General features: G+C 46.3%; 1 protein-coding gene across 1 annotated transcript; it reads right to left on the bottom strand.

Moving 5' to 3' along the window:
• Positions 1 to 6,436: 6,436 nt before the first annotated feature.
• On the bottom strand, positions 6,437 to 9,787 carry Znf688 (zinc finger protein 688). The gene is made up of 3 exons (XM_042054966.1): positions 9,102 to 9,787; positions 8,693 to 8,806; positions 6,437 to 7,109 (listed from the first exon to the last, which is right to left on the bottom strand). The coding sequence occupies exons 1-3, from the start codon at positions 9,295 to 9,297 to the stop codon at positions 6,592 to 6,594; spliced, it is 828 nt and encodes a 275-aa protein (XP_041910900.1). The 5' UTR covers positions 9,298 to 9,787; the 3' UTR covers positions 6,437 to 6,591.
• Between the last annotated feature and the right edge of the window lie 2,406 nt (positions 9,788 to 12,193).

The raw sequence follows: 12,193 nt of genomic DNA on the forward strand, positions 1-12,193 counted from the left end.
CATCTCTCTTCTGCACCTAGATCCTAACCCTCTGACTTCCTCTCTCTTCCTAGAAATCCTGCCTAGTCTTCCTGCCTAGCTATTGGCCATTCAGCTCTTTATTAAATCAATCACAATGACACATCCTCACACAATGTAAACAAACACAGGATATCTTGGGTGTCACAGACCCAGCACTCAGCTCTGTGGCCTTGGGACTGATGAGCAAAAACACAGCCCTTCAAAGCCAGGTGTGGGGGTGAGGAGAGAGAGTTGGGTATTGTTGAGTTCTTAGTATCCAAAAGTTGAGTTCTCAGGATCTGAAACACAGCTCCTGCGTAGCAGGCTTTCTTGGACCACCAATCAGCTCCCAAATCAAGACACAGATGTATTATTAGTTATGAATGCTTGGCCTTAGCTTTTGCTTGTCCCACTAGCTCATAAAACTTACTTCAACCTGTTTCTCTTCATCTATCTTTTTACCTCTCTTTCATTTGTATATCCTACTCTGTGTCTGGCTGACAGCCGCCTGGCTGGCTGGCCCTGGGCATCTTTCTCTCTCTCTCTCTCTCTCTCTCTCTCTCTCTCTCTCTCTCTCTCTCTCTCTCTCTCTCTCTCTCTCTTTCTCTTCCTCTTTCTTCAGAGCCTAGATTCCTGATCCTCCTTATTCTCTCTGTCTGACAGCCCTGTCTATCCCTCTACTGCCTCGCTATTGGCCATTCAGCTTTTTATTAAACTAATCATGCGCCTTAGGCAGGCAAGGTAAAGCAGCAACACATCTTCACATAGTTAAATAAACGCAGCATAAACAATTATAACACATCTTTACATAGTTAAAATAAAATTCTGTTACAAATGTAACACACCTTTACATAGTTAAAGAAATATTCCACTACACTCCTGGTTAAAGGTCCTGGCCTTGCCAAGCATGCTCTGGGTTCCACATGAGGAACTAAGTTCCTTCTCCATACAGCAGGGCTTCAGGGAAAGTCCAGGACCTGCCTAAATCTCAACAGTAGGAAGATTTAGATGCTGGTCATTGGCGCTGTAAGATTTGGTGTTTTCTCTGATTAATCTGATTGTACTTTCATATGGTTGTTTATTTGCTATGACGTTTACTTGGTACAATAACATAGTAAATGTAACTTGCTATACTAATCATATGAGTTTACAATGAAGAGGTTTGAGACTGTCTTTTTGGTTTTTGGTGGGGATTTTTGCTTTGTTTCTGGATTTGTTTTGAGACAAAGTTTACTTGCTGGTGTTCTGAGTTACAAGGGACAAGAGAGACACTGCAGAGCAAGAGCAGCAGGGGAACCAACCTCTGACAGTCTGACTGCCTAGTAGCCAAGAAGTTCTTTTGTTGGTTGTTACACAAAAGACATTTTAGCAAGTCAATTCCCGAATACCAAAATCTTTTATCTGATCCAGGGATTGTCTGAAGGAACCAGTACCTAAGCAAGCACAGCCATTATAAGAATTCCAGGTTTGCCAGGAATGTCTTATGACTGAGGTCATCCTAAGGTTCTGAAGTTCCCAGGGAAAAGCAACCCTATAAATCTCAGATAACGAGCACTGATTATGGGCAAGAGATTACTTCAAGGCCTAGGTGGCCCTCACTCCAGAGTAACTGCCAGGTTCATGGCCCTTCTACTTTTTCCTTTACATTTATTTATGTGGCCCTGGTTGTCCTGGAACTCACTCTGTAGACAAGGTTGACCTCAGACTCAGAGATCCACCTGAATCTGCCTCCTGAGTCTTGGAATTAAAATCATACACCATCATACCAAGCTGAGATTTGAGACTTTTAAATATTTGAATTTTTAAGGATTTTGAGTGACATTTTAAAGTGGATTATATTTATAGTATGAAAAAACAAGCAAACATGAGACTTAGAGGACAAGGTTATAGTTCTTAAGATTTATTTTTATTACTTTGAAAGTAATTATTTATTTCAGCTGGCGAGATGGCTCAGTGGTTAAGAACGTTAACTGCTCTTTCAGAAGGTCCAGGTTCAATTCCCAGCACTCACACTGCAGGTAGCAACTGTCCTAAACTCCAGGTGCAGGGGATCCAAAGTCCTCTTCTGCCCTCTGTGGGAATAGATGAGGGAAAAACACTCACACACATAGAGGAAAATTCTTGCAGCTTGTGTGCATCTTAGCATCATTCCTATTTTTTTAAAAAAAAAATTGCACACATCCTTAATCCCAGCACTTGGGAGGTCAAGGCAGGGGGATCTCTGTGAGTTTGAGGCCAGCTTCCAGGCCAACCAAAGTTACATGTTGAGATCCTGTCTCAAAAATATATATTTTTATAGATGTATTGCATAGGCATGTGTGTCTATGTTGTAAAATATTTGTGTTGTGGAATAATCATTTACATTGTAAAGCTGTGTCTTTGTCAAGGTGCCTTCTGATTGGTTTAATAAAGAGCTGAGTGATCAATACCTAGGCAGGAGGTATAGGAAGAACTTCCAGGCACAGAGAGAGGGGAAGGGAATCTAGGCACACAGGACATGCCAGGAAATGCAGAACAAGTCAGAAATACAGAATGAAAGAAAGGTAAAAAGCCACGTGGTAAAATGTAGATTTAAAAAATATGGGTTAATTTAAGATATAAAAACTAGGGGGGCTGGAGAGATGGCTCAGTGGTTAAGTGCATTGCTTTTCCTTCCAAAGGTTCTGAGTTCAATTCCCAGCAACCACATGGTGGCTCACAACCATCTGTAATGAGGTCTGATGCCCTCTTCTGGCCTGCAGGCATACACGTAGACAGAATATTGTATACATAATAAATAAATAAATATTTTTTAAAAAGATATAAAAGCTAGTTAGGAATAAGTCTAAGCTATAGTGTAGGGGCTGGATTATACAGGCTAGTATTCCTAATTGTATGGCAGTCAGAATTCTGAGTGATCTGAAAAGACACAATTTGCACCTGCCACACAGATGGTGCTCACCTAGTCTTTGATAGTGAGACAGCCTGACATCATCCTAAGCAAGTGGTTATATGTTAATGTTGTTTTGTTCCTTCTATTGTAATTTAGGAGGTTGCCTGGGGAAGAGGTGTTTTTCAGTCTATGTGACAGAGCAGGCATAGATAGGAAGACATGATCTAAGTCATTCTCCCTGCTACCTAGGAAACAAAACGTTAATGAACTCCCCCTCAGTTTATGTTTTGATATAAAAGTTATTTGCAGAATAAACGCGGGTGATTTTCAGGATGTGAATTCAGGATTTCATGAAGGATCCCTGAAAACTCCCTCCCAATATAGTTATGTGAGTTGTGTTTTCATTCCCACACCTCCACTCTGGTATGAGAAATAATTTAGGTCCAGGCTGGTCCCAAACCTCAAGACTATAGTCCGAACTTTCATAATTAATATAAGTCTTCGTGTCATTATTTAGGAGCTGGCTGGTTGGACAGAGACAGACTGGTTACATATTTGATAATACTGTGTGAAGATGTCTGTTTTACCTCACCTGCCTAAGGCACCTTCTGATTGGTTTAATAAAGAGCTGAATGGCCGGGCGGTGGTGGCGCACGCCTTTAATCCCAGCACTCGGGAGGCAGAGGCAGGCGGATCTCTGTGAGTTCGAGGCCAGCCTGGTCTACAAGAGCTAGGTCCAGGACAGGCTCTAAAAAAGCTGCAGAGAAACCCTGTCTTGAAAAACAAAAAAAAAGGGGCTGAAGAGATGGCTCAGAGGTTAAGAGCATTGCCTGCTCTTCCAAAGGTCCTGAGTTCAATTCCCAGCAACCACATGGTGGCTCACAACCATCTGTAATGAGGTCTGGTGTCCTCTTCTGGCCTGCAGACATACACACAGACAGAATATTGTATACATAATAAATAAATAAATATTAAAAAAAAAAAAAAAAAAAAAAAAAAAAAAAAAAACAAAAAAAAAAACAAAAAAGAAAAGAAATAAAGAGCTGAATGGCCAATAGCTAGGCAGGAGAGGATAGGCAGGAAAAGAGAACTCAGGGGAAGGATCTGAAAGGCGGGGATTCACCAGCCAGACTCAGAGGAAGTCGGACATACAGTCCTGAGGAGAGGTAATGAGCTACACGGCAGAACATACATTAATATGCTGTAGAACAATCTTTGTACACTGTAAATATGTATTACTCTCACTGACTAATAAAGAGCTGACTGGCCTATAGATGGGCAGGAGAAATTGCACAGGAAAGCCAGACTAGGAGAATTCTGGGAAGAAGGGCAGAGTCAGAAGAGTGAGTCACTAGGAGACTCAGAGGGAGCAAGACATGCTGGAGGATAGGTAAAGCCTCGAACCACATGGCAGCACATAGATTAATTGAAATAGGTTAATTTATGTTGTAAGAGCTGGTTAGTACCAAGTCTGAGCTATCAGTTGAGCATTTATAATTAAGTATCTGTATTGGATATTTGGGAACTGGCAGGTGGGGAAGAAAAGTCTGACTACATTAATATAAGTGGGTTAATTCAAGTTTTAAGAACCAGTTGGGAACAATCCTAAGGTCAAGCTTTCATACCAATAAGCAGTCTCTGTGTCATTATTTGGGAGTTGACGCTCCAAAGAACTGCCTGCTACATACCTACATAAGGTTATGGTTTTTAAAATGTCAAATACGTGTCAGACTGACAAGGGTAAATTACTATGGTTGGTTTGAGTGTCAACCTGCACAAACTACAACCACCTGCGTAGGGAGCCGCACCTGAAGAACCGTCCTGACCTGGGAAGGCACTCACTGTGGGTGGCACCTTCTGGTAGGAACCAAGATAGAAAGGCATGGAACAGGCTTTCCTTTGGGCCACCAACCAGCTCCCAAACCATGACACAGAGCCGTATTATTAGTTATGAATGCTTAGCCTTAGCTTATGTTTGTGCCACTAGCTCTTATAACTGTTTCTCTTCATTTATATTCTGCCTCGGGGCTTTTTGCCACCCTTTCATTCTGAATGTCCTACTCCGGGTCTTGCTGCCTGACAGCTGCTAGGCTGGCTGGCCCCAGGTGTGTCTCCCTTCTTTCTCCTTTGTTCTCTTTTCTCCTGCTGGTGAAAGAATTGCCAGCCAAAGTTAGGGAGGGATCAGCTAAAACAAAGAGGGAACGTGCACAAGCTCAAGACTGGTTCAAATATTTATTCAGTACCCCCTTATGGTTAACAACCTTAATCACTGCATTACTAGGCCCTTACTCATCTTAATACTTTTCCTTTCTTTTGGGCCCTGTATCCTCAATGAGTTACTGGTTTTCATTAGGGGAAGGATCAGCACAGTGCAATAGATGATGCTACAGTCTCGATATACTCCATCGGAGACCCTCAGAGAGAACCCATGATTGGACCCTCCACTTACTTCTAGAGAGGGAAATGAGAGACCAGGGCCCAGAAAATCCCTGCTCTATAGCCCCTACACAGACTCTAAACAGCTTGGCCCAAGCCCCAACCAAGTGAAACGAAACACACCCTGAAAATGGGACCTGAGCTAGGGGGAAGAGACACTTTGTCCCTGAACCTAGAACTGGAGAAAAGCCCTGGACCCTGAAACCAGGACCAAAAGAATGCACTAAGCCCCTAGGTCCAGAGCATACCAAAGATACTCGCCCTGGTCCCAAAAGGTAAGAAAGAAAGAAAGAAAGAAAGAAAGAAAGAAAGAAAGAAAGAAAGAAAGAGTTTAGAATCGGAGCAATCTCTGCCCCTGACACGAAATCAGTCAGTCCCTGAGCAGGGAAACGGGACTGGTCACTGAGCCTCTAGAGGCTTGGAACGCCCTCAGGTCTGGATATCCCCTTACATCAAAGGCGGCAGTCAATTCCAAACCTGGAAGTCTGGAATTCCCCTTGCCCCACTAGGGGGCAGCCAATCACAAGCCCAGAGGCTTGGTTGGAATTTCCCCCTTCGCTGCTGCTTCAGACCTATGGAGGGACCCAAGTTAACTTTCAATCAAGACTCTGCTTTTGCATCAGAGACATCAGAGACATCATCTCTGGTGATGTCTTGGGGATCCGGACTTTGGGCGGAACACTACTTACTTATTCTCTCTGCCTGCCAGCCTCACCTATCCCTCTACTGCCTAGCTATTGGCCATTCAGCTTTTTATTAGACCAGTCAGGCGCCTTAGGCAGACAAGGTGAAATAGCAACACATCTTCACATAGTTAAACAAATGCAGCATATACAATGTAACACACCTTTACATGGTTAAAGTAATATCCCACAACAAAGGCATTTCAGTAGCTCCTCCTCTTGCCTTTTGTTCTTTGCCTTTACCTAGACCTATACTATACCTATACTGTGTGTGTGTGTGTGTGTGTGTGTGTGTGTGTGTGTGTGTATACGTGTGTGCACTCATCCCCTTGGTACTGTTCCTCTTGAGAACCCTGACTAAAACAGTACTCTACCAACTGAATCACATCCGCAGCCCTGCCTCGCCACATCCCTTTTTTTTTCAAACGCGAACACCAGAGAGGGGGGCAGGTGTCAGGTTTAATCTACAGCAGTCTTTACAGGCACTTTTCACAGTCTTACAAGGGATCCTTGAGAAATGTCAAAGTTCTCAATTTCATTTCCCAAGTCATGACTCCCTCGGTTCTTAGAGCCGAGTTCATCCTCTGCTCCGGATGCAGCTCACCCACACTCCTCAAAGATGTCTGGATAGTGCCGAAAGAGCACTGGCGGATCCCGGTCACCTTGGACTGGGGCTCCAGGCACAGCCCGGATCCCAGGCCTACGGCCACGGCGACCCCCGGAACAGGAACGGTGGCTCCATTGGTGCGCTTCCACCGCAAACTTCCTCTTGAAGCGCATGCCGCACTCTGGGCAGGGGAAGGGTCGCTCACCCGTGTGCATGCGCCGGTGGCTGATCAGCAAAGAAGGGTAGGCAAAGCGGCGCCCACAGTCCACGCACACATGGCGTCGCTGGCTGGCCTTCCCATCTGTGCTGGGTACCTGGGCAGGAAGCTCTGTACCTGCTGCCTGGCCTGAGGCAGCTTTGGGAGGTAGCTGTACCCCTGCAGAGGACTTGGTAGCCATAGAATAAGTCTTTTGTTGAACCACCTCTTTAGATTGCAACTGAGCAGGAGGAGTCTCTGCCAGTCTCTTGGTTTCTTCCGTGGGGCCCTGCTCCTTCTCATTTGAAGTGTCTCCTGGGAAACAAATTAATTACATTTAAAAAATCTCACTCGGAAGCCAGGCAGTGGTGGCTCACGCCTTTAATCCCAGTACTCAGGAGGCAGAGGAAGGCGGATCTCTGTGAGTTCGAGACCAGCCTGGTCTACAAGAGCTAGTTCCAGGATAGCCAGGGCTGTTACACAGAGAAACTGTCTCGATAAACAAAGAAACAACAACAACAACACACACACACACACACAAAATCTCACTAGGGAAGTAATCTCAGCATTTGGAAAAGCTGAGGCAGGAAGACAGCCATGAGTTTGAGGCCAGCAAGGCCTACATAGTGAGACCTTGTCTCAGAAACCAAAAACGGAATAGTAGGGTATGGTGGCTGCTGGTCTTTAACCCTAGCACTGTGGAGGTAGAGGCAGGTAGATCTCTGTGAATGTGAGAACAACCTTATCTAAATAGCAAGTTCCAGGCCAGCCTTACCTGTCTTAAAAAGGAAAATCAACACAACAAAAATAAAACAAAGCAGGATCTGGAGAGATGGCTCAGTGGTTAAAAGCGCTTGCTCCTCTCCAGAGGACCTGAGTTTTGTTCCCAGAACCCACATCAGGCAGCTCACAACCCACCTATGACTTCAGCACCAGGCAATGCCACGCCGCTGGCCTCTTTGGGCAGCTGCAATGTGAACACACCCACGTGCAGACACATACATTTACATGTAATGAAAAATAATAGAAGTAACTCTTTAAGAAACAAGTCTCAATAAAACGTAACACTTTTGCATAGATGCCCCTAGCTTTTGCCCAGGTGGTGCCACAATATACTGCCCAGGGACTAACACAAAGGCTTTGTTGAACATCAAACAGTTAAAATTTCTCTTTAAATGTCAAACAGGAAAATAATGGCTTCTTAACTTCACTGGGTTGTTGGGAGGATTAAATACATCGTGCTTGTTGATGACTTAGTAAATGCTCGATAAACAGTTACTGTTGCATTTTGTGTTTTGGGATGGTTGCTGTTGTTGGTACAGTGGTACTTTTATAGGTGAGGCACCATATTTGCTTCAGATGTATTCGATTCAAGGTAGCGATGGCAGATGAGCCAAGCTGTCATTATATAGTTATACAGGCTTTTTTTCTCATGTAACACTTGGCCTTGAGAAACAGAATAGGCAGACCTGAAACCAGTTCGATTTTTAGAGACATTTTAGGATGGGGGAGACGTAAATGAGACAAGGTCTCACTATATGTAGCCTTGATTGGTCTCAAATCCACCTGCCTTTGCCCCAAAAGTGCTGGGATTCAAGGCAAAGGCGTGTGTCACCACGACCAGCCTTAGTTGGTTTTTAAAAAGGAAAAATGAGCAGTATCTAACAAAACATCTGGAAATCTAAAACTTCTTTGGGCTCTGGATTCTTCTATTCTGCTCTTAACATCTCCCGAGTTTCCAAAACTCTCACAGGTCGGCTTTCTTTCCTTTAGTGTCTGACGCATGTTGACTCTTGAAATTCTGTAGGGACGCAGGGATGATGAATCTGAAAGAAAGCTTTACTAGAGAAGAAACCCCTGACAAACAAGATGCAGGAAGACTTGGGTCAATCCCTCACCTCTCGGAGTTCCTCTCAGGCTTTCCCTCTCCGCAGGATCCTGGGCGGCGGGGCTCCATGCCTCACTCTCCTGTTCCATCCAAGAGATGAGAGCTGGTTTGGGGCCCGGGAACCCTGAGAGAGAACAGGGGTCACGTGCTGGCCTGAGCGACTGGCCCGGGCAGATAGCATCCCACTAGGGTGAGGGCACCTCCTCGGAATTCAGGCTCAAATCAACCTGGGCAGGGTTTGCGTTGTTCTTGCCTGAATGGAGACTCCCGAGGAAGCCCTGGGAATGGAAGGTAACTGATGCTGCTGGTGGAAAAGTGAGGGATTAGGGCTCGCGATCCACTTGGTTGGTCTGTCTACAGCATCTCCCCTCTGAAGCCCCGAGGAGGATGGGGGGCGGGGCTCTGACCCGGGGCCTCACCGAGCGCGCCCATGAGGCCGTAGGTCTCGCGCATCACCTCCCGGTACAGGGCTCTCTGCGCGGGCCGCAAACACCCCCACTCCTGCGGGGAGAAGTACACGGCCACGTCCGCGAAGCTCACGAGCTCAGGCTTCCTGAAACCAGACCAGATCTCTCCGGGCATCGGCAACAGCAGCGGGGCCGGGGGTGGCGCCATCGGGGTTCCTGCCGGGGCAGCGGCTTGGCCGTCCCAGCCTCCGGCTTCCGGCCTCGGCTTCCCCGGGAAACCACGCCCTTGCCACGCCCCTTGGTCACGATCGGCCCCGCCTGGAGCAGGACAAAGTGGGCTGCGTGTGACCGCGGAGGACTGCAGGGCTCCAGTGGAGAATAGGGAGGCTCCATAGTTCACAGCCGCTCGTAGAGACACGACTCGGGTGAAGGAAGCCGGAAGATGCCTTCAGAAAACATGGCGACGGCCTGGCTTCAGTTGCCATTGACGGCACTGAGGCGCCATTTCTGCCGCTGGGCAAATATGGCGGCTTTCAGACTTCCACTGCCCATTTGCAAATGCAGCGCCCCATTTTCCCTTAAAACACAATGGCCGCGTCAGGAGGGTTGGTGCTCATTTCTATTGTGTGTGTGGGGAGAGGCCTTCAAAAAATACCTGCCACCTGCTGCCTCAATGCCTTCTCTGTGAGTCCTCGCAGCGACAGATGATTGGTTGTCACCGCCAGGGGCAGCTGTACTGCGATTGGCTCCGGAAAGGGGGGGGGGGATCGTTTGAGAAAACGATCTGTAGACCTGGACATCCCTGGGACCCAAGGTTGGGTCTTCCCGGTGTCCCCACGAGCATCCTGGTCAGCCTCTGGAGGCTGGTCGAGCCTGGGCACCGCATCTTAGAAACCAGTTTCGTGTCCACAGAGGAATTCACTATGCAGGTCAGACTGAACCTGAACTCAAAGAGATCTGCTTGCCTCTGCCTCTGTGTCTGGGATTAAAGGAGTGCGCCACCACTCCTGGCTGTAACTGGTTTTTAAGAGGTAGAGTGTTGGTGTTTATGGGAAGGTAAATAAGTTTATTGTTCCATACGGTTAAGTGTGTACACAATCTATTTGTGTAAAACTGAAATAAAAAGTTGGAGAGTGACTGAAGAAAGGTTCCACAATGTCAACCTCCGGCCTCCACATGCACGTGCACACATGTGTATGCACACCACACATGAAGACACACACACACACACACACACACAGGTGTTCTCCAGAACAGTAGAATAGAAATAATGATTGTACTTTTTTTTTTCAAATAGGGTCTCACTATATAGCACTAGAGCTGACCTGAAACTTGCTAAGTAAACTGGAGTGGCCTTGAACTCACAGAGATCCACCTGTCTCAGCCTACTGAGCATTGAGATTAAAGGGGTGCCCATTATACTGTTTATTTTTTTAAAGCTGAGTGGAGTTGGGCCTGATGGCCAAGGCCTTAGGGGGTGGCAAGAGCCATCAAAGCCTACAGGGTCATTTAAGCTAGACCCTGGAGAGAGGGGCCTAGGAAAGAAAGAGGAGGGGGAGAGGAAGGAGAGTAGAAGAGAGAGGGAAGAGAGAAGGAAATCGGGGAGACACAGGGTATGTAGGCCTGTGATAGAGAGCTTGCCTACGCCCTGGGTTCAATGCTCAGCAGCACCTATCCACCCCCCTCCAAAGTTACAGATTTTAGCAATGAGGACGCCTCAAGGATCTGCCCTGCTGAAGACATCAAATCATGTGGACCTCTTCAGCCCTTCCCCAAGCCTCTGAATGAAGTGGTTTCACAACCCTTCCAAATTACTACATTTCGTTTATTTTAAGTATGTGTGTGTATCTGTATATGTTGTAGAATGTTATTTTAACTGGACAACAATGTGTTAGATTGGTTTATGCTGCAGAATAAACAAATTAGCTGTGTAAAGGTGTGTTACTTTTGTGCCACATTTGTTTAATGATGTCAGGATGTGTGTCTAATTATGTAAAGATGGGTTGCATTTGTTTCACCTTGCCTACCTACGGCACCTGATTGATAAAATAAAAAGCTGAACATTCGATAACTAGGCAGGAGAAGGAAAGGTGGGGCTGGCGGGCAGACAAGAGACTATCTAGGAAAGAAAAGAATGAAAGAAGAGAGAAGAGAATGAGAAGAAAGAGGGGGGCACAACCTGGGCAAGAAGCCAGGCAGCCACCAGGCAGCCAGACATGAGAAGCAGTGAAGTAAGATATACAGAAGGAAAGAAAAGTAAAAAGCCCCAAGGCAAAAAGGTAGACAAAGAGGAACAGGGTAATTTAAGTAAAAGAGCCAGCCAGAAATGAGCCTAAGCTAAGCCGAGCATTCCTGATTTGGGAGCTGGTTGGTAGCCCAAAAGGAAAAGCCTGGTACATGTGTGGTCATGCATGGATGGAGATTGAGGACAACTTGGAAGACACAGTTCTCTCTATCCACCATGAGGGTTCCAGAGATCAAACTTAGATTATCAGGACTGGCCGCAAGGGTATTTATGAGTTGAGCCATCTTGCTGGCCTCACAACTTTGTTTTTTCAAGACAGGCTTTCTCTGTGTAACAGCTCTGGATGTCCTGAAACTTGCTTTGTAGACCAGGCTGGCCCCAAACTCACTGAGATCTGCCTTCCTGTGCCTCCCGAGTGCTGGGATTAAAGGTGTGCATCACCACCACCACCCAGCTCACATCTTATCTTTTGAAACAAGATCTGTACTAAACCTGGGGCACACTGATTTAACGAGACTGGCTGTTCTGTGAGTTCTACGGATTGCCAGTCTCTTCCCCCAATGTTGAAGTTACACGTATGCACTAGGCATCCAGCTTTTGTGTGGATGATGGGAACTAGAATTAGGTCAACATTCTTACACAACAAATAGTACTTATTGACTGAGCCATCTTCCCAGACTTTGCTTTGTGTGGTTAACTTTTCTTCTTTGAGATTTATTTGTGTGTGTAGGTATGTGTACGTCAGGCTTGTGTGGTGAGCGCTTTTTTTGGTGGGGGGTGGGGTTCAAGACAGGGCTTCTCTGTGGTGGCAAGCACTTTTACCCGCTGAGACATCTTGCCAGCCCACTGGCACTTTCTG

The sequence above is a fragment of the Arvicola amphibius genome, chromosome 1 (assembly GCF_903992535.2).
Source record: "Arvicola amphibius chromosome 1, mArvAmp1.2, whole genome shotgun sequence".
NCBI lineage: Eukaryota > Metazoa > Chordata > Mammalia > Rodentia > Cricetidae > Arvicola > Arvicola amphibius.

Coding starts and splice junctions, on each gene's coding strand:
- Znf688 (XM_042054966.1), bottom strand. CDS start 9,297: ATGGCGCCACCCCCGGCCCCGCTGCTGTTGCCGATGCCCGGAGAGATC. Junction 8,807..9,101: donor CGGCCTCATGGGCGCGCTCG/GTGAGGCCCCGG, acceptor GTTCTCTCTCAG/GGTTCCCGGGCCCCAAACCA. Junction 7,110..8,692: donor CCTGAGAGGAACTCCGAGAG/GTGAGGGATTGA, acceptor TTTGTTTCCCAG/GAGACACTTCAAATGAGAAG.